Source organism: Nelumbo lutea, chromosome 6 (assembly GCF_056320005.1).
Source record: "Nelumbo lutea isolate HS-2025 chromosome 6, American lotus-T2T, whole genome shotgun sequence".
In the NCBI taxonomy this organism is placed as follows: Eukaryota; Viridiplantae; Streptophyta; class Magnoliopsida; order Proteales; family Nelumbonaceae; genus Nelumbo; species Nelumbo lutea.
The window spans coordinates 17,108,493-17,131,889 of record NC_142689.1 but is presented as its reverse complement, the minus strand read 5'-3'; the positions used below and the strand labels follow the sequence as shown (position 1 = coordinate 17,131,889).

At 37.9% G+C, this 23,397-nt stretch overlaps 1 protein-coding gene across 1 annotated transcript in view; it reads right to left on the bottom strand.

Moving 5' to 3' along the window:
• Positions 1–23,397, bottom strand: part of LOC148847634 (Tetratricopeptide repeat (TPR)-like superfamily protein) — a 76,032-nt gene that overhangs the window by 32,922 nt on the left and 19,713 nt on the right. Inside the window, exons 11-16 of the mRNA XM_088949160.1 lie at positions 18,354–18,440; positions 6,733–6,852; positions 6,505–6,636; positions 6,321–6,418; positions 5,810–5,933; positions 2,409–2,516 (exon numbers count right to left, since the gene is read on the bottom strand). Of these exons, the coding sequence (XP_088805286.1) occupies positions 2,409–2,516; positions 5,810–5,933; positions 6,321–6,418; positions 6,505–6,636; positions 6,733–6,852; positions 18,354–18,440 (669 nt within the window). The remainder of the gene's footprint in view (positions 1–2,408; positions 2,517–5,809; positions 5,934–6,320; positions 6,419–6,504; positions 6,637–6,732; positions 6,853–18,353; positions 18,441–23,397) is intronic.

Here is a 23,397-nt window from a genome sequence, read left to right as displayed (position 1 = left end):
ATGCCCTCTATAAGTGTTTCCTTGGTTCTTTCCTGTCCTTGGAAAGGCCTATTATTTCTCTCCTCCCACACTGACCATAATACAACTGCTCTTGTTGTTTTCCACATCACCCTGCCTCTCTTCTTTGGTAACAGGAAGAAGCTAGAGTTGAAAAGGTTCTGCACAAACAAAGGAGTCCACCTACAACCAAAGAGAGAAGAGAACCAATCCCCAAATACAAGAAGTAAAAGGACAGGAAATACATAGATGAGCCATTGTCTCTCCATTCTGCAGGCAAAGGCAACAGACATGAGGGGAAAGGCACCAGCCTTTCCTTTTTCTTTGAAGTACATCCAAAGTATTGACCTTTTGGAGAACCACTTCCTAACAGAAAGCCCTAACCTTTGGTGGAATAGGAGTAACCCACACTTGTTTTGCAAGGAAAGGGGTAGGCACAACATCAGAACTAAGACATTGAAAAAAGAAGAGCAAGAGAAAAACCCTGAGGGGGACTCTGACCAAATTCTAGTATCTGGGCAAGACTGGTCTAGGAAAACTGCACCCAAAAGAGAAAACAGCTCATCTGCGGAGGCCACTTCTGAGTCTCTCAACCCTCTCCTTAGTCCCAGATCCCAAGAACCCTCACTCACACAAACAGAGGAAATGACCTTCAATTTTTTTAACAAAAGAGAGTACATAACCGGGAAACTGTCCTTAAGAGGAGCATTCCCAACCCAAGCTGCGGGAATCTGTTGGGTTATGCCAAGTATGATTAAAACATTGATGTGTTGTTGGAAGGTGAGGGATCTCAAGAAGAAGGGAAAGTTGGTGTGGAAAACTATTCCAGCAGCTGTTATCTAGTCCATCTGGTCTGAAAGAAACAACAGAGTCTTCTGTAACAAGTTTAAAAGCACAAATGAGTTGGTGCAAAGGGCTGTGAGTAAGCAGATCTCTTTGGTGGCTGCTAATCCTGAATTTAAGCACCTGAATGTGCCTCAGCTGCTTAGTTCTCAATCCCTATGGAGTCTGTAATTTGAGTTGGTCTCTACAGAGTCTGTGTTCTGTTTTATTTCTGGGCCAGTTCTCTTTTGGTGAGGGCCCTGTTGTATCTGTTTTCTGTTTCAATAAAATCACCTTACCTTTCCAAAAAAATCCCATCAAGATACAATCAAGCACCAAATCCCCATTTGTTCTTTCAGGGAAAGATTTTTAATAACTATGTTGATAAATATTGGAAAGTTTCAAATAATATTCTAAAATTTTAAAACTTAAATGTATAATCTACAAATGAAAAATAGAAAGATTTTTGGGAGATTTTACCAACCATGGTCATGAGAGAGATTACTCTGATCCTTTTAGTTAAAGTGTCCTATCTCTCTTTTGTCTTATGCTTTGGACACCATTTATGTCCTTTGCATACTTGGAGGTACCAGTGGTTGGATTGACTATTGCCTGTTGTTGTCTTCTTTTGTGTTGAGTTAATACGACATCAAGTAAGAATTCAAATGCTGGTTGTGTTGAGAAAATATGACATCAAGTAGGAATTCAAATGCTGGTTCTAGTAGAGATATATCACACAAGTGTCTGTCTTCCACTTTGGAGAACATTGGAGTGCAGCTTATTAGCGCAAAACAAGATAGAACCAGTTACTTACATTGGTCCCAATTAGTTAGGATGTTCGTTGGAGGTAAAGGAAAACTTAACTATTTCATGAGAAAGACCGAGGAACCTGATCCTGATGAGGATGAACTGACACATGACAACTGGAAGGCAAGTAATTTAATGATCATGTCTTTGTTGTTGAACTCAACATAACCATATTAATATTAATAGTGGCTTTTTTCCCTTAAGTCAGCAAAGGCAGTTTAGGATGCAGTACCAGAGACTTATATGAAGAATTTTTCTCATAACTCCTCATCTCCCACCAAGGGCTCCAATAATCCAAACAAAGTTCCAGCTCTCTGAAGGTCTTATGAAAAACAAAGAGTTATTATGCTCAATAACTTAACTATTATCCTTTACAAATAGTACGAGGCTCTGTTTTCTTTTTCTTTTTTTTCATAACCATGTGTAAGGGGGTTCTGTTTTTTGTTATTTCCTATTTGTGCAATCTCGCCTGGAGTAATAAGGAGTAAGAGCTTTTGTAGTTTTTTCCTCTACAAGAAAGAATATACATGCATAATCAAGTAATAACGAAAGATGTATCGAAGGGAAAATACAGTGAAGCTGTAAATTATAAGGAAATGATATAGACAAAACTACATGATAACAGCATTGCTTTGTGCAGCAATATAACGCATAGTACAAATTCCTGAACTAGGATCACCTATGAGATAGTGGAATTATATTATAACGTGTCAGAGATCAGGTATATGATCCAACTGCAGAAAGCATCAAGACACTCAAGAAGCAATAACAAGGCAACTTACAGCTGTAGGAGATGCATAAGTCCGATGGTCTTCAAATATAATCTTCAGAGAAGGCATATTGGCAATAGGTAATTGAAGTCTGAATACCTCAAATTCTTTCCCCATTTTCTAAGTTAGACATAAGAACCAAAGAAAGAATGTTAACTTTTTAAAGAACTAGTTTGATAGCAAAAAATAATAATAGAAATCATGGAGTTAATATTTTCTTTATCTGGAAATTAATATAAAATGTATTTATGTTATAAAACAACTATAGGCATGAACATGTGTAAAGGGAGGTTAGAGCTCTCTTCTGTTTTTTTTTTCTTTTTGGTCCATGGGGCTTCACAATGGGGAGCAGCCCATCCCCCAACCCTGGTGCAGGCAGGACCAAGCCTCCACTAAAACCAGAAGAAGGCCTTACCAACCAACTAGTTGCCACCTTGCAAGAGCTCAAAGAATATAAAATAACCCTAAACCCAATTGCTGAAGGACAAATGGACAAGTTCAATGTGTCACAAGAAAGACAGAATGCTATGGCATCAACCATTTTCTTATTCATTGCAAAGTGAATAAGAAAATTGTACTGCACAAGTCAGTACCGCCCATGATGAGCTGGCATAACTAACTTGGGAACCATTCCCAAAAAGAAGAGTCAAGAATTCAATCCGATGTTGTACACAAGCTGCATTGCCACCTTTTAGAGAACCTGGCCTCCTTCTCAGGGACTTTTGGAGACTTTAGACCTCTTAGACATTCAGATTACCAGACCTTTTCCTTAGGTGGTTATTCCACTAACTTAACTCCCAAGCTTTCAGAACAGGCATTCTTGTCCATCCTTCAGAAACTCACAGAACAACACTACCCTATCCTCTTACAACAGGTTGACCAACCCATCCATCAATTACCCACACCCATTTACAACTCACATTTCTAATATGTACATGGGTTGCAACCCAACCTAAACCATCCATCTTGACCATTTGAATATTTAAAACTATGTCGATCAACACTTTTGAGGGAAAAAAAAAAAACAAATCTTTGGGTTTCTCCTATAGTGACACATGTCCCTACCTTATTGATTCAACTCTAACAAGAAACTGGACTTCATAAAAAAGTTATAAAGAAAAAGAAAATAGAGAAGTAATAGATAGGCCTGTAACAGAGCGAATTCGAATTGAATCACGTCGTATTCAAATTTGATTATAAAACTGATTATTCGAATTCAAATTCGATCATAAAACTGATTATTCGAATTCGAATTCAACGGATATTAAAAATTAAAAACTGAATTCGAATTCGACTAGATAATCAAATAATCAAATATTCGATTAATTCAAAATCAATGGATTACATCCTAATTCTTGAAATCCAAGAATGAGCCCTCTTGTTCCCTTTGAATGAATTATGGAGAAAGTCTTAACTTGTTTTCTTTGAACAACCAAAAGATATACACTGTTTCTGTAAATGAAGAAAACGAACGAACAAGGGAAAAATAGAAAAGAAAAACAAAAAACCTAATAAAATCTGGAACAAACAACGAAGAAGATGGACAAAGAACAAGGAGAAAGCAAGAGAGGGAGGGAGGGAGAGAAAGAGGAGAAGAGGGAGAGACTGCAATATTTTTTTGTTTACCATAAAATAAATGGATGACAGCCGCAGCTGTGCTATTCATTTACTGTGAAAATCTCTTTTGTTTCATTGATACGTGATCTTTGCATTCAATATGCGCTATTCTTTTTTTTTTTTTAAATCTCTTCCATGAAAATCAACAAAACCAGATGCCAGGGAGGAAGTCAATGCAGGGGAATGAAAAAATGAGAGATACAAGGGAGGGAAATGGGGGAGAGGAGACGGAGCAGGTTGAAGTAATTAATGCACTTTTATCACCTGTCAACTAATGAAAATATAAGTCTGAACCGAGTGGTCTTATCATGGAAGAAGCAATTAGTTCTTTTTTTTATTTTTCATATTAAAATAAGAGTATATAATAATATAATATAAAAAGTTAAAGACACTTGACCGAGGTCCTAACTTTTAAGACACATATCTTTCTTTTATATTATATCATTATAATAATCAAATTCGGATAATTATCAAATCAAATCAACATGTATTTGAATTCGTTTCGATTATTTAATCGGTACAAAGCATATATTCGAATTCGATTGTTTGCATCATCCAAAATATTTGAATTTGAACCAATTACATCAGATATCAATTCGAATTTGGATTTTCGAATACCATTGACACCCCTAGTAATAGACCCAAGTGAAAGAGAGAATTTATACGAGTAAGGAGAGAAAAGAGACAAATAATCAAATAACATATAGGAGAGAAAAGAAAAAGGATGGATAATAATGAAGAGAGAGAAAAGACAGGAGAGAGATGAAAAAGAAGAGAGAATTTTGGGGGGAGAGAGAGAGAGAGAGAGTAACAATGAGGAGAGAATAGCATACTGAATTTCTTTCACGTTGTTGACCCAAATGGATACCCATAATCAAACCTAACCCAACCCTTTTTATTTGACCCAATCGGTAATTCAACCCACACCTTAAATGGGTGGGTTAGCAATGGATGGGTTGGATATAGGGGTGATCAAGAAAAACCAAAAAACTGAACCGAATCGATGAAACCAAAGGTACTGATTCGGTTTCGATTAACCAATCTAAAAAACCAATGGTTAACCAAACTGACCAGTCTGTGTGTGTGTGTATGTTATATATATTTTATATTATCTATATATTGTAAATGAATATATATGCATTATATATACAAGTATATATTTATAATATGTAATATGTTATTTATTATTTATAATATAATACTTATATGCATTTCTAAAATTTTTATTATATACTTATATATTTATTTATAATATATTTTATAAAAATTGGAAACCAAAAAACTGACAAACCGAACTAGCGGTTAACTGAACCAATCAACCGGGTAAATGATCGGCTTGGGCCAGAAATTGCCAACCCTAAAGACAAGGGCTTGATTTTGAAAATCACACCTACGAAATAGGTGATGTGGAGTAAAATGAAACAAGTTTAAGCCATTTTGTTAAGTCTAAAAACTCACGAAAATCACAGCAGATGTTGCTTTAGATGAAAGGAGAGCCTATAAACATTATTGCTAAGACTTCAAGTGACTGTGGGTAACAGACATCTGTATGCATCATTCTCCACATGAATAGTCATGGTGGCTCTAATTTTCCATTCTCCCATACCTGACACCTCCAAAAGTTCCAATCCCATAACATGACCAACTGAGGATGTATTGAACTAACCTATAAAAAGGAACTATCATCCCTAACACTCTACTTTTACTTTAGCTGTTATAATTTATAAATTTACAATTATTTAACAAAAGAAGAAAAGAAAAAAGAAAGACAAGATAAGTTCCCCACTGGTGAGTACCTGGACAATTTGAAGAAAGTCCCGAAGGAATAACTCTTGTGTTGAGATGGACTCATGGCTACATGCCAGGATTTCCAACATATGCTTGACTGCCACATCAGACATCCCAAGAATAGCATACCACCTGAATCAAATGGAAAAGTTCATTTAGAAGTGAAAATCAGAATTGAAGATTCTTTCAAGGGACAACAGATCAAAGGAATTCATTAAATGAGAAAAAAAAAAAAAGAATGGTAAAAAGCAGGGGCCACTTAAAAGGGACCCAAAAGAATCCCACACAAGAGAGGGGGGAAAGCAATAGAATAAACGAATATGATCAAAATTCTAAACAAAAAGTGATACAACCCTTAACTCTTATGCTGGTTAAGAAAAGGCTCTATACAAAGCCTCCAAATCCCATGCCCAGAAGGTCTACTTGCCACCAAATTAGCATATCTCAGAACCTAGTGGAATGAGTGGTTCAGTGACAAGGTTCATGCAAATTTAACACTATGGATTGCAGATACCTTACCTTCCAACATGATAATGAACATGATCTTTGATATAGTTCCACGAATTTCCCTTGTAAACAGAAAGAGAACTTCTGTATGTCCGAATTGCATGTTTTCTCTGGAATGAAAAAGACCGGGAAACAAACTTACTTCAAAATACTGATAAATGGAAAAACAAAATTTTCATTGTAGAATTGCAGGTACCTGGTCAGATAAATAGTACCGGTTACCCGCAAGAACAAGATGAAATCCATACTTGCGTAACATGGGGGGATTGGAAAACAAGTAGCAGTAAGATGCCTGCTCAAGCATCACTGCAGCATGTAATGAAGGTTCCTAAGAAAGAGAAGAGGGCAGAAGGTAAAGAATGTCAAAAGCACAAAACAACATGCTTGTGTTTCGGAGATTCAGTTACAGGGAATTAGGGATTGCCTCATTGGAAATGCGAAAGTAGACACTAGCAGCCTCTTTATGTTGATCCCTGGCCTTGAGCATTTCTGCCCACCAAAGACCACACCTTGTAGCATTTCGCTGACCAGATGACCCTATTTTCTGCATAGATAACATTCATTCTAATACGATTAAGTATAAAATGCAAAAAGTAACCATAAAATCAATGCATAAATGACAAGTAATTTAACAAACTTGTGACTCCATGTGCATAGATTGTGTAATCCAATTCATAAAATGAAAAACTATCCAAACCTAGCTCTCTTTCATAAAATGAAAAATGTATTTGGTGGAAGGAGTTAAACTTTTCAATGGGAATGAATAGTTACTTGAAAATACACCATGGTTCAAAACCAAAATAAGATGGGGCGCTTATGATCTATCAATGAAGAATATCATACCAATCAGCTTGGTAGGTAGCATCTATAAAATAATAAGGATTTTCTCTTAGGCTTAGAGAGGTTTTTCTTTCTACCACCTCCAAGCATCAAGGAGCTTTTATTCAGGATAGGCAAATAACAGGCCAAATCACTGGATAAACAAGGATATTAATGCTGACTTTAAATGGGTGACAAGGACTGCAAATGGCTTGGCTGATTCACTGGCTAAGCAAGGGGTAATGAGACAGCAACAGTTTTAGGCTGCTATGTAATCTGGGGTTTAGTCTTTTGGACTGGAAATTCTGCCTTTATGTGTTCTAATCTCATTTCCCTTTTATAATAATAAATCTTTTATTTGTTGATCAAAAAAAAAAATAGCAGGCCAGATCATCACTGCCAATGAATGTCTCCAACATCTTTGGAAAGGTAGTGGTAAGTGTTAGGTGTGCAGATTGGACTTGGAAAAAGCATACAATCCTGGATTTTGTCTTGGAGAAGTGTGGCTGCAGTGTAACATGGAGGAAATGGACCAAGGGATTTTTGCAGTCTTGCCACTATTCCATTCTAGTAAATGGATCAGTTGAGGACTTCTTTCCTGCCATGAAGAGACTTCAACAGGAAGACCCTCTCTCCCCCTTCTTGTTCATCCTAGTGGCTGATGTACTTAGCTGTCTCATCCCAAGAGCCAATTCATGGGAATTAATTAAGAGAATTAAAGTGGCAAGGGAGGAGGTCGGAGTTACTCAATTGCAAATGGCTAATAATAACATCAGATTCTTTGAAGATAATGGGATAGCAGTCCAGAATTTTCATCAACTCATCAAATGTTTGAATTTCAAATCATAGAATCAACCTTGGAAAAAGCTGTCTAGTGGAATAAAATGGATGTGAATGTGGTGGATGGATATGATGGTATTTGGACTGCTCAATATCTTCCTGGCCTTTAAACTATCTGGACCTACTTTTAGGTGGAAAACTTAGGACTTGAGCTTTTGGGGCCCTGTTTTAAATAAGTTTGCTAGGAAGTTGTACAAAAGGAAGATCTGTTAGAGAACTTCTGGAATACTTTGGAATTGAATCCATGTAATTTTGATTCATTTTCAGTGTAATTCTGTTAAGCAGATGGTTCGTCATCCAGACAACCAGTACTTTGAGATGTACTGCATCTTTTTCAATTTAATGAATTTCCTTTTTATTCTTCAAAAAAAAAAAGATACATTCGCTAGGATGTAGTATCACCCTTATTAAATTAACCTTGGTTAACCATCTAGTTTACTCCCTATCAGTCTTCATGATTCCAGTGAAAGTGGAAAAAAGATTGGAGGCTTTAATGAGGAATTTTTTTAAGGAAACCTGGGGAAAGCTAATCGCTCACAATATCTCTTTGTCAGAGAAATAGCTTGGGTGCTTTCGACATAGACAAACTTTGGCATTCAGTGATTAGAAGCATACATGGTTTAGAAGCTAATGGCAGGAATGCCAGCCTATCTGCACAATCATTTCTTGTTTCTCCTGGGAAATCTATCAGCTGTCTTTACCCTCTATTCTTAGGTCACACAAGATTCGATGCATCCTCAAGAAACAAAGCAAAATTTTGGGAAGATCTTTAATTGGATGAAGCTCCTTTTAAGTACAAGTATTGAGCTCCCTATGTCATATCATTAAATAAGAACAATTTTTTTGTAATAAAATAAAAAAAAATTATTAAGAAAAAAGAAGATCACAAGGAAAGTAACCAGAAGTCACCCTAGAGAAGAACAATACATCTTCCAAACACAACTCCAAACCAATAAAACCAACCATACAAGAGAAAAACAAACCAACAAACATCAAACTCTCTAACCAAAGAAAACAACCAAACCCAACCAACCACAAAACATCAACTTCCATAGAACAAATACTCACAAACATGAAACTGACCCCACTGAGAAAACAAACAGAAACCCATAAATTCCAAATAGACCTCCTTTTCAATCTAAAAGAACTTTGAGACCAAAACATTTTGGTGTTTTCTCTGATTTCCATATCTTCTCACTGCAAAAGAATTCTTCCTAAAAATCTTCAAATGCATTGATTACTCATTAATCCTGATCTGATTGCAGATGCATTTGGGACTTGGGAGACGCATTGATAGCGTGGATTCTAGAAGATTAATAAGGGGGTGGCGGGTGGGAAGAGAAGAGGTACCGATTATCCACCTGCAGTTTGCTGATGATACATTACTTTTCTTTTCTTTTTTTGTGAAAGGGGGCGATCTTGGATGGGTGAGGAACTTAAAGATGGTTGTGCAACTATTTGAGAAAACGTCCTATCTGAAAACTAATTTTGATAAGAGTTGCATGGCGGGATTGAATATGGAGGAAAGGGAGATTACTGAAAGTGCAGAAATATAGGGTTGTATGGTTTCTCAGTGAGATTGGCCTCATGAGGTAAATAGTAACTTATGGAACATCGTGCTTGACCGCTTCACTAAGAGATTGGCCTCGTGGAAGAATAGTTATTTGTCCCTATGAGGAAAGATCACTCTGACTAAATCTACTTTAGCCAACCTGCCTATTTATTTTTTGTTAGTCCTAAGATTTCGGATGGGGTAAGTAAAGGCTAGAGAAATTGATGAGGAATTTTTTTTTTTGGGGAGCCAGGGGAGGAGAAGAAGGATCACGATCATAGAGTAAGGTGGGAAGTGGTGCATAGAAGTAGGAAGTTGGAGGATTCGGCCTCAGTAATATACAGAAGAGGAATATTGCTTTGTTGGGGAAATGATTGTGGAGAATGCCTCTTGACAGGGATAAGTTGTAGACAAAGGTGATTATTAGTATTCACGGGCTTGTGGCTGATGGCTGGGACATTGGAATTTCGACTAGGGCTACAAGACCTTCTCCTTGGAAGTCCATTTGTGATATTCTTCCATTTTTCTTGCCTTTCTATCAGATAATTCCAAGGTATGGATCTCTTGTTAAGTTTTGGGGTCATGTTTGGGTAGACAATTCTCCTATCAAAACACAATTACCCTCTCTCTATGCCATTTCCAACCATAAGGAGAAACCCATCTATTCTCTTTTGATCCCATCTAACTAAAGTATTGGGTATGACTGGGACTCGGGGTTTAGAAGAGGACTACATGAGTGTAAAATTATCAAGTGTCATGAGTTTGATTCAAACCTTGAGGGGGTGTGTCTAGATACGAAAAAGAGAGATAGGAGGATATGGACTTTGTCTCCCTCCAATTCTTTCACTTGTTCTTCCTTCTTCTCATCCCTTGTTCAGCTGAGTGATAGTCAAGGGTTGTCTTTCCCGATCAAGGAGGTGTAGAGTAAACCTATTTCACATAAGCGGGTGGTTTGTGTTGGGAAGTGTTCCAAGAAAGAATTAATACTTGTGATTTATTGCAAAGAAAAAGACCTAATTGGTGTCTTTCCCAACACCGGTGTTCTCTATGTAGGGCCAAAGGTGAGAATTGGTATCACTTATTAATCTCCTGCCCTTTTTCTTCTTCAATTTGGGAATGGTTTCTTTCTTTGTTTCAAAATAGGTGGAAAAATCCTCCTAATGTACACAGCCCTTTTGCCTCTATCTTTTCTAGCTAGCCATTGAAAAGGGGAAGAATATTATGGAAATGTACAAGGGCAGCAGTCTGTAGGACAATATAGGACGAGAGGAATTAGAGACTTTTTCTTGATAAAAAAAGGAGCAGGGATGCTATCATCGAAGACATTGGATATTTTTAAGAATATCTCTGCAAATGGTTTGATGAGGAATTGGAGGGAGGTTGCATCTTCTTCTTCTATCAAGGAGGTTGTTAGCCCTTCTTGGTCCTCTCCTTCTGGTGGTTTTATTAAGCTCAACTTTGACAGCAGCAGTGAAGGAAATCCCAGGTCCATCTGGCATTGGAGGATTCTTCAGGGATGAGGAAGGAAAGGTCATTGTGATCTATTCAAGTCCAATTGGAATAGGAGATTCATTGAGAGCAAAAATTGTGGCTGTTTCGGAAGGCAGTCAAAAGGCTAAAGAGTTGAACATCATAATGCTTTTAGTAGAGAGTGACTCAAAGCTCGTGATAAAGTGGCCTCGGGAGGAAGAGGAGGTTGGGTGGTGGTGTTATATCTATGAGAAGAGGAAAATCACGAAGTTGTTACAGGGGGGAGAAGTGAACTTCAAATGGGTGAGAAGAGATGCCGATGCTTTTTCTGACACACTTGCCAAACAAGGTGTGGGAAGGAACAGTTTATTTTGAGCTATGTTGTAGCTGAAATTTCTGTTAGGGAGGGCTAAGAGAGTTTCTCTCTCCCTTTTTCATCCATTGTACTTGTTTCTAATTAATGAAATTGATTCTGTTATTGATCAAAAAAAATCCCCCCCCCACTTCCTGACCTGCTGTCCCACACCTCTTTGGATCTTTTTTTTTTTTTTGATAGATAATAAAGAGATTAAAAAAGAGGATACAACAGGACGGAGGGGTAAAATCTCTTAACCCTCCTTGAAAGTTTACTTCATATTACAAAGCTGCCCAGAAAAGAATAGCTCTTCTCACCCCTTGCTTAGCCAAAGAGTCTGCCAAGGAATTGGCACACCTTTTAGTCCACTGAAACTGAACTTCCATGTTTTGAGTCAGATGTTGAATTTTCTTTTTCTCATTTAAGTATTTCCACAAACTGAAGTCTTCCTTCTGTAGCCACCTAATAACCAAGCTAGAGTCACCTTCCACCACCAGTTTTCTGATATTCAGCTGCTGTGCTCTTTTAATCCCTTCCAAGACTGCCAGAATTTCAGCCCTCAGAGAATCCCCCCATCCAATAGGCCCCGAATACATGACAATAATTTGACCTTCTTCATCCCTGAAAGCTCCACCTATACCTGCACACCTCTTTGGATCTTCATCATCTATTTTGTCCCCACCCTTCCTCATTCATGATAGGATGTTCTCTCCCTCCTCAACAGTTGTGTGCATCCAACTTTACCTCTACTGTAATCCCAACCGCCCCAAAGTCTTAGTGAGTTGCTATAATCATGTTAATTAATTCTTGCTCTGGTCCCAACTCTTAAACCATCATGTCGAAAGAAGCTTCATATCACTTGGAGTCATCATCCACCTCTACAATTTCTATTATCTTTTCTCCCTCACTTGGGTCTTTTATCGATTTCTCTTGGTCTTCCCAATTTTCTTTCTTGCCACCCCCTTCTAATTCAATCGATTTGATCTCCTTGTAATTGTATTTCATGATGAACCACCAAAATTCTCCAATCTCAGTTTTTTTGCTTGCCAAAGCGCTAAGCACCTTATCCCTCTCTTGGTCTTCCTTTCTATTCAACAGAACTTCCTTCCAAAGGGCCATATTATTTTTTTGGGCCTATCTTGGGACCACAGGATTCAAAAGAGGTTTAAGGGAGGTTGAGACTTTGCTACGTATGGGCTTGTGTCTCTGAGGTGGGTCTGTCTTGGGACCTAGGATTAAAAAAAGTTTGAAGATGAGATTATACTAGAGATATGGACCTTTTTTCCCGTGAGGGTGTGCTTGTAGATTTGTCTATCTTGAATGAGAGAGTTTGGACCTTGAATTCCCTTGGTTGCTTCTCTTATACTTCCTTCTTTCATTCTCTTCTAGCTCTCTATCTTCAATTTTCCCCCCAAAGGCCATTTAGAAGGGTCTGATTTTGCCCAAGATAAAAGCCTTTTGTTCAAAGGTTGCTCGCCTAAAAATCAATACTTGCAAGGTTTTGCAAATGAGGAGACTTAACTAGTAACTCTCCCCCCAAATGTTTATTCTTTGTAGAGTGAATGGTGAAACTACACTCTCAACTTATTATTCTCCCATCTTTTTTCTTCCAGTGTTTGGGAATATGTACTTTCTCTATTTGATTGTAAGTAGAAGCCTCCTGACAATATGGAATGGGTATTCCAAGAGTCCTCCGATCCAACCAAAAAGAGGGCTAAGGTACTTTGGAGGTGTGCCAGAGCTGTAGGCCTGCAGTGTATTTGGAAGGAAAGCAAGATCTTCAAGGAATAAGCAAGTATCAAAGAAGCAATTATCGAGAATATTATGATCAAGGTAGCTCATTCGGTTATGGTTCTAACCATGTTTGCACATTTTCCTATAGAAGATATATTGAGGGGTTGATTGCACATTTCAAACTCCACCTTTTTTATGACGAATCATTTTAAACTCCATCTAAGCAAGTTTAATTCTCTGTTGCACTTGGGCACACCCATTGCAGCAGCAAATCAAGCTGAATCTTGATGGAAGAAGCAGTGTGGGGAATCCATGAGCATCAGGTATAATGGATATAGCAGCAGGATGACCCTAGCACTCTATTTGGGACCTATAGGACAAGGAAAGTCAACAAAGGCAGAGTTACTTTCCTTGCAACAAGGGCTCAAATTGGGGAGATTATTGAATTTCAAGGATATAGCAGTGGAAGTTGATTCCCTTGTTGTGGTGGGTGACTAAAAAGAAAAATGCATGGTCCGTGGATGTTTAGACATATCTATGCTACTATTAAAAGTATGAATGAGGGTGTGGAACGTTTTCCACTAAAATACCCCTATTTTTGAATTTGGTCCCTCTCTAATTGTGAGGGTAGAAAATGTAATTTGAAATCACTTTCACCTCATTCAATTCTCTCTCATTAAATCATATATTTAAGGTATTAACTCCAATTCTAACTCATTTTTATAATTCATTCTAACTCAATAAATCCTATATTTAAGGTATTTTCTTTTTTTATCAGTAAAAGAGATTTCATTATAAATTTAGAAAGATTACAGAAATGAGTAGCCTCAGCTACCCCACTAGAATTTAGAGTTTGCCAACTATTGACTTCTAATTATCCAGCCTTATAACTGAGCCCAGAAACAATGTTCCCTGTTAACCCCTTGTTTTGCTAGCTGATCTGCAAAGCCATTTGCCGCTCTTGGAGTCCACTGTATTAACAACTGCATGAACTTCTTAATTTCATTTCTATAGAGCCAGGGAGTCTTTTCATTTTGCTTTAACCAGCTTATAACCACTTTGGAATCGCCTTCCACAACCATTTTTCTCACTCCCAACTCCATAGCCTTTTGTATCCCAAAAACCACTGCCTCTAGTTCAGCTGTAGTGGAGTCTCCCCTACCAATAGCGCCTGAGAACAACCCCACCACAGCCCCTTTGTCATTTCTTATCACCCCTCCAATTCCAGATATTCCTGGGTTGCCAAAACTACTTCCATCAAAGTTTAATTTGAGGAAGCCAGAATCAGGGGGATCCCACTCTCTCAAGACCTTTTAGTTGATGAAGAGGAAGCTACTATCCGCCAATTTCTGAAGATAGCATTCACAGTAAAATCTGAGAACAATCCCACAGATTTTACCCACGAAATCCCCTTTATCATGATCCCTTCTATCAGCACTTCCTTGCATCTTTTCTTTTTTTCAAAGATTCTCAGATTTCTTTCCTCCCATATCACCCAAAACACTGCTGCCCGAGTGCATCTCCATAGCATTCTACCTCTTTTTGGCCATCTGAAAGTGGAGTATTCAAATAGCCTTTCCAAACTCATTGGGGTATCCCACCTACATCCAAAGAGAGAGAAAAACCAGAGGTAATACACCGGAAGATTTGCTAAAGTTGACTTAATGAGAGTAATACGATCACCCAAAGAAATGTAGTTCCTCTTCCACACCACCAACTTCCTTTCAAACCTTTCCACTACTAGGTTCCAAAACTCTAGATTTCTAGGATTTGCCCCAAGGGGAAGAAGACCTAGATACCTCAGCGGCCAATCACTCCGTAAACAGCCTAGCTCCCCAACTCACAAGTTAATCTCCTCTTGAGCTAACTTGATCCCCACCACCACACTTTTATTGAGGTTCATCTTTAGATTTGTCACTTTTTCAAATAGATTCACTAGCATCTTTAAGTTTCTTGCATCTAACTCGCCTCCACTCTCACAAAAGATAATGATGTCATCCGCAAATTGTAGGTGAGTTACCACCACTCTCTCCCATCCTATTATCCACCCTTTTAAAAGACCCCTCATCCGCCCTCGAAATCAGTCTACCAAGCACCTCTACTAGAATTGTGAAAAGGAAGGGAGAAAGTGGATCCCCTTGTCTCACTCCTCTTTGGGCCCCAAAGAAATCCTTGACTACACCATTTACTAGAATTGAGAAGTGGTAGGATTTTAGACAACCCTTAATCCATTTGCACCATCTTACTCCAAATCCGCACTTTCTCAATGCCTCAATCAAGAACTCCCAACCCACAAAATCATAGGCTTTTTCTAGATCCAACTTGCACACAATGCCCTTCTTATCCATTTTCTTAAAATCCTCCACATAGTCATTAGCAATGAGTATTTGGTCTGAAATTTGTCTATCTTGGATGAAAGCCCCTTGGAATTGAGAGATCATTGACAGGAGGGTGTTTTTTAACCAAAGAGAGAGAACCTTGGCTATGATTTTGTACTGACTTGTTACCAAGCTAATTGGACTGAAATCCTTGGGATGGCAAGCACCAGACTTCTTTGGGATCAATGCGATAAAAGTAGCATTTACCCCCTGCTAACATCCTTCTATGATAAAATTCCTCAAAGACTCGCATAAGATCACCCTTAATCCACTCCCAACAGTCCTGGTAGAAAGCCATAGAGAATCCATTAGGCCCTGGTAGAAAGCCATAGAGAATCCATTAGGCCCTGGTAGAAAGCCATAGAGAATCCTTGGGATGGCAAGCACCAGACTTCTTTTTCCAAGTACCTACCTATGTACCTTCTAAAACTGGCTAGTCTAATCCTTCTAACTTCTATCTTCCTAATAAAGGCCTTCTGAAAATCAATTTAAAATGATCCACCAAGGCCTTTACAATTTAATCCTGATTAATTAATGTGCCATCTTCCAATTCTAATAGAGAGATCAGATTCTTCCTTTTCCTTCCATTCGCAATCATGTGAAAGTACTTTGTGTTCCCATCCCCTTCTTGATCCAACGCACTCTTGATTTCTACTTCCACATCACTTCGTCTCTTAGGAGTGTAGTTTCTAACTCTCTTCTCATAATTAAATCTCTCTTCCTTATCCCTTGCTTCCACCAACCCTAATTCCTCCTTTTTATTTATTTCTTCAATTCTACTTATCAAAATTATCTTCCTCTCTTCTAATCTCCCAAACTTATTAAGATTCCACTCCTTGATTTTCTCTTTTAGGTTCTAAAGCTTCCTATGGAATCTAAGTCCTTCCCACTCAGCCTAAGGATCATCTTCCTCCCACCACTTCTTGATTTTTTGCACAAACTCCGAGACAGTAAGCCACATGTTCTCAAATCTAAAGGGCTTCGAACTTTCTTCTATCCCTTGTCCGAGACATGTCGGCCAGTGATCCAAGGTGATCATGGGTAACATTTTGCCTACCAGATTAATCCAATGCTCCTCCTAGTCTTGAGAAACAAGAAATCTATCTAACTTTGAGCATAACGAATTCTCTTGGCAATTATTCCAGGTGTACCTATTTTGTCCAGTTTCAATTTCCTTCAACTCAAAAGTTTCTATAAAACTATTTAATCTCCTCATACTGGTAGTCACCCATTGCCTTGGAATATTTGATTCAGCAACATGTCTTATCACATTAAAATCACCCCCCAAGAACCACAGGCCTTGCCATAGTCCTCTCACATCTGCCAATTTTTCCTGCATCTCATTCCTTTCCCTGTATGAGTTAGGCCCATATACATTTTTAGCACCCAACTAAAATTGTCACTTACACTTCGTAGTTTCACAGACACTAAGAATCTTCCTATTAAATCCTCCACGCATTCCACGGTCTCCTCGTTCCATAGAGTAACTATCCCTCTTGAAGCACCACAAGATAGAGCCATGGCCCATCCAATGCCTCTACCTCCCCAAACAATTCTTACCCACCTCCTATCAATGTTTTGTGCCTTTCATTCTTGTAACAGCACCACATCTGGCTTTTCTCTCCTTAATACTTCCTTTATGAGCCTTCTTTTTGCTGCTCTCCCTAATCCTCTTACATTCCAACTTACAATCTTCATTACAACACCACACCGCTTAGCCCCTACCTTACCTTTTGTACTTTCTACCTTTCCTTCCGCTCTTCTCCCCTTCCTTCACCCTCTTTCCCCACCCATCTCTGAGTTTTTCTACCTCCCTGCCCTTCCTCTTACATACTCTTCCCCCGCCAACCTCATTCTTCTTTTGAGTCTTTCCAAACCCAGCCTGGATATTCTTAAGCCCATCCTCTCTGCCCATTTCGACAATGGAACTTCATCGTCAGATTCACCCTCCTTTGGACTTGACACCTCTACCTCATTTGCTCCACCTGCTTCTGCCCTCTTTCCCCAATAGATTCTTTACTTTCCCCTGAAATACCATTCTCTTCTACCCCCCCCCCTAAAGCTACACTTCCTGCCTCTCCATCCTGGGTACCTTCACCAACCTTGGGCTCTCTTTGACAATGGCTTCCTGCTGTAGCATCTGCAGAGACATCACTAGCATCATTAGCAACCAAAAGCGAATTCACACAGTTACCTTGGTTACCTTGTAAACCTGGGGAGGAAGTAGGACTTGGTATTTTCTCACCAATAAATTTTATTAACTAGATCTATATCCAATACTGTTAATAGTACAAAGCCCATATTTTTTAATATTTTTATCAAAAGTAAGTTCCATTACTTGATCTATATCCAATACTTGAAAAATAAGTGTGATAAACAATAATTAATGAAAATGAAATACAAAATTTAAAACTGACCCAAAAAAGAAATTGTTTTCCTATTTGGTGATGGGTCAACAGTTCAACCTTTTGGGTCAAATGTGTCAACCCTTGATGCTATAATTAAATAATAAAAATTAAAAAAAAAAGAGATAAAATACAAAAAGCAAAACAAAGTAAATAACTTTTGTGAGAAACATTTGGGCACATCTCTAATATTATATATTCATCAATTATCAAAAAATATATATATTCATCATATTAAACAAAAATAAGTGTGATAATTGATGAATATCAATTATCAAAAAAAAAGTATCAAAAAAATTATTTTCATACACAGAAATACTATCACCATCATCACGTGCACATTTGCTAGTTCTAAGGGAAGTCAGAAGTGTGGCAATTAGCAAGGGAATTGAAAGATCAATTCTGTGTACTGCAGGGCTGCCTAGGGACTGCTGTGTATTGCAGCATTTTACATATCCATATTTTTTAGTTTTCATAAAAGAACTACCATACCAAGTAGGTACTAAAAGCAGTTTCCATGCAATACTCTGCATCTTTTCTTGATTGATCCAGCATAAAGTAGGCAAGACCCATCATTTCCTGCAAACCAGAATGATACAAATCAAGAATATTGTATTTGTTTGTAGGAAAATTTCAACACAGATCTGCAGAAGCATCATTTTAACAGTAAAAGCTAGTCTCATTGTTCATAGCAGTAATAAGCAAGTAAACTTTAAAAACAAAAAAAAAGTCATTAAAGCAATGTTCTTGTAGGTCGTTTTAGGCAACACATCAGAAAATCTGCTAATCATGACAAGTAAAAAGCAAGATTACAACATTTTGAAACAAACTTATACAAGTGAGGCTCATTTTAGGCAATAATGAAGCATGCAGTTGCCTAGGTGACAGAATTGTACCAAGAAAAAAACCTAAATTCTAGGTTAGTTGTTTAATTTTATATACCAATCAGCATGAATATAAATTGAGCAAATAGCAACGTGCTTTACTCATAACATTAGCACTTTAATCATTTCTTACTACTTCAACCACCTCTTTTTGGTCTGGCCCTAGCCCTTTTAGCCCCTTCAACTTGTAACTGATAGCTTCTTTTTATGGGTGCTGTAGATGGTCTTCTATGAATGTGACTAAACCATCTTAGCCTACTTTCTCTCTGTTTTTTTTTTTGATCAATAATAGTAAATTTTATTAAGACTTTAATTACAAGAGAGGGGGGAAGTAAACTGTCTTAACTCCCCCACCAGAAAATTACAAAGGAAACAAGATTAGAAATGAGCCCAAAACAAAGAATTCCTATTCACCCCTTGCTTGGCTAACCCATCGGCAAGTGAGTTAGCAGTTCTCTTTACCCAACTGTATTTCACCTCAATGTCCCCAGTCAGCCATTTAATTTTTTTCCTTTCATTGCTGTAATTCCACAAACCAGTGTTGTCTTCCTTTAGCCATCTCACCACCACCTCCAAGTCACCTTCAAGAACCAACCTTTTGATGTTCAACCCTCTTGCTCTTTGGGCACCTTCCAAAGCCGCAAAGATCTCAGCCCTAAGAGAGTCTCCTCCCCCAATAGGGCCTGAGAACATGGCTAGAATAAGCCCTTCCTCATTCCTGAACACTCCTCCTATACCAGATAGCCTTGGGTTTCTTAAGCTACTGCCATCAAAATTCAGTTTTATGAAACCAGAGGGGGGAGAGGTCCAAGAGTGACTAAGAACCCTTTTAGCCTGGACAGAGTTAGCTATCTCTTTCCAATTTCTCCGCGAGTCATTCGTGGAGAAATCTATGAATAGGTCAAGGGATTTCAACCAATGTGACACCCTTAAGTGTATCAATTCTATTAAATTCTCAATGGTTCTCTCCTTTTCTGAAAATTCGTGAGTTCCTTTCTTCCCATAAAGACCAACAAACTGCTGCCCTGATACATCTCCACATAACCCTTCCACTTTTCATTGGCCAGCTAAAGTAAAGAATAGGAATAGGCTTTACACATTCAGAGGGGGGTCCAACTACACCCAAAAGGGGAGAATAGCCACTCCCAAATAGTTCTAGCAAACAAGCAAGAAATCAATAGGTGGTAACCAGTTTCCCCATCAACTTTACAGAGATTACACCTATGCGGGGATAAACAAGAATTGGGTCTCTTTCTTTGAAGCAGGCCGCTTATGTTAATTCTTTCCAGGAATGTCTCCCAACAAAGACTACAACCCGAGGAGGAATGAGCTTGCTCCAAACCTCTTTAACAGGGAAAGACAGACCACTAAAAGCAGGAAGCTGAGATAAGGTTTCAAAGAAAGAGGCACAAGAGAAGGTACCAGAGGAGGATGGGGTCAAAAATCCGATGTCTTCCTTAGTGGGATCCAAGAAAACATTTTCAAGAATGGTTAACAAATTCAAAGTACATCCGAGATTTGTGTCCCTAACAGCCCTTCTCAGGCCCAAGTTCCACCCAAACCCAAAAGATGAGTCTCAAGGCTCAAGGAAAGAAGAGATGGATTCATTCTTCATCAAGGGGGAATCCCCAACCCAAGTTTACTCCCCAAAACTTTATAAGGTTACCTGAATTCAAACCATACCTGATCCAAAGGGAGAAGACTGGAAGAAGATCACGGATGGCTTTCCATGGAGAAGCACCTACAGTCATTGCTAGAATTCCAAGATCCCAGCCATTGTCCTCCAGCACATGAATGCTAGCCACTATCTTTGTCCACAATTTTTCCTTTTCCAATGGAAAACTCTATAGCCACTTCCCCAATAAAGCCATTTTTCTTTTCTTGATATTCTCAATCCCAAAACCACCTAGCTTCTTGCATCTAGTTACCACCTCCCAACCTACCCTATGGTCTCCTCTTCTCCTCTCCTGGTACTTTATCTCATTTTATCACCTATTAGAGCTACTCCTAAGCTCTTTCATATGACTTCCTCTCTAACCCTATCCTTTCTGGTTTTTCCACTAATCCATCTCAGCATATGCATTTCTATCATATTCATTTTTTGGATATGCTGTAAAGAAAGCTATAATTTAGTGCTAATAAAAATTTAAGGGAGTAATGAAAATGGAAAAATAACACATGTTAGAGCCATTTTCTATTTAATGTAAGAGAAATAGAGTAATTGTAGAAAAAGGCAGAAACCACTTTTATCCTTCTCTTTCTTTTTCTCTTATCAAAGCCCTTGGATCTTCTATGTTTCAATGGCAAAATCTCAAAACAAAGAATAAAGAATATATTTAGAATGTGTCATCATCACATATACTTTTTCTTCTTTTTTTTTTTTTTGATCGATACATATACTTTTTCTTTTCAAAAAATAAGGTATTGCATTAAATTAATCTATTAAAAAATACACCAGATTGCTGTTTACAAAAAGAGTATCAAGGTTCAAAGTATCAGAAACGCAAGATGTATTGATAAGGCAATTTCAAGAGACATATTAGGATACGCTTTAGCCACACATGGATATGGGCGAAAAATCAAGATATGCATGGATATGCTAGGAAACTCAAATGAATCTTAAAAAAATATATTAATAACAATATATATGTCTTATATAACTACAAATGAATTATTTAAACATAAAAAAATCATACTTTAATAGTTTATATAAATTGTTGATACTGGGAAACAATTAATAACCATTAAAGAATGATGGAAGAACTAAAATTTATATGTAATTGAATATTCAACAACAAAACTAGAACTATCAACTATGGGTGAGCTGCTATCCCACATACTCCAGTTGTGGAACTCATGGGTTCTGAATTCAAAGGATTTTAAAGGCATTTCATTTAATGACCTCCAAAGAAACACTGCAGAGATCACTCCTCTCCTTCCTCGCTAAAAGCAATAGGAAACCTTCATTCAAACTTAGAAGAGGAGGTGACCTTGAATTTCGATGGAAGTGCCCTTGGGAATCCTGGCCTAGCAGGGATTGGAGGTTTCTTTAAGGGAAAGGATGGAAATTTACTGCAGACTTATGGTGGTCCAACAGGGTTGGCAGATTCTACACAGGCTGAAGTTTTAGCAGTGCTAACAGGGCTCCGGATCGCAAGAGATCTTGGATCTCTTCCCTAATTACCAAAGGGGACTCAATCAACACCATCAGATAGCTAGGGAAGAAGAGTGGAGGACCATGGAGATTAGCTCATTATTTGGATGAGGCTAGAGATATCCTGGAATCCTTAAATGCATTCTTGCTTTGGATTCCCAGAGAGTTAAATTCTGTAGCAGATAGCTTGGCTAAAGCTGGAACTCATAGGGACTTTTTACACAGTGAGAGAGTCATGCCCTTGTAATCTGTGTGTGTCCTTTCTAGTGTCTCCTTTGTACATTTTCTCATGTACACTTATCTATTAATGAAATCTATTACCTTTTAGCTCAATATATATATATATATATATATATATATATATATATATATATATGTGTGTGTGTGTGTGTGTGTGTGTGTGTGTCTTAATTTTCATAAAATCAGAATAACGTGTTAATATTTATTAGAATATAAATTTTAATAATTAATTTTAGCATTTATTGCCAAAAATCCCCTAAGAATAGAAAATTTACTTAAGAAGCAAAATGCATACATCTATGACAAGCAACTATAGTATGGCTGGCTTAACAGTGGACTTGTGGTCATCACACACTAATAACCAGGATTCAAATTCTCCTACTTGCTACTTTTTATAGTTAGTTTAAGGCTTTAAGGCATATTTACTGGCATGCTTTAAATTCAAATTTGATTTTCATTTTTTTTTATAGGTAACAGATATCATTATAAACAAAAATGTACAGTGAGGAACAGATATGGTATGAATACCCCTAAAAAAGGTTAATACAACTGAACCCAAAATAATTGCTTCCTAACAACCCCTTACCTTACCTGTCATTCCCCTTAAAAACACTTGATTATCTTCACCACTTCTCAATAAGTACAGGCTGCTTTCTTTTCATTCTTTAGCCAGCTTACCACCACTTGAAAATCCCCTTCAACCAACAGCCTTCTCAAGTTTAGTTTTTCTGCTATTTGTGCCCCACACAGAACAGTGGATAATTCAGCTCTAGTGGAATCTCCTTGAGCAATAGGGCCCTAGAATAAAGCTAAAATAGTACCATCTTTGTCCCTAAAAACCTCTCCTATACCAGAAGGGCCTGAGTTACCGAGACAGCCATTAATATTGAGTTTTATAAAACTCTCAGAATGTGGTTCCCAAACCTGAACTGTTCTAGTTCTTGTAGATGAAAAAGCCACTTCCCTCCAATTCCATCTTATATCATCAAAGGAAGAGGGTAAGAACAAGTCCAACGATTTGACCCAATGAATCACTCTTAAGAGAATACATTCTAAGAATGCTTCCACAGATCTCTTCTCTTCTTTGAATAGTCTTGCATTTCTTTCTTCCTAGACTGTCCATGACACGGCAGCATGGTTGTCAAGGTGCCTAGGCAATGGAATTTGAAAACATAAAATCTATAGATCCCTACCCTTCCTAAGTTGGTTTATTAGTTTTGTATACCAACCAACAAACCTGTACATTAACTATCAGCAA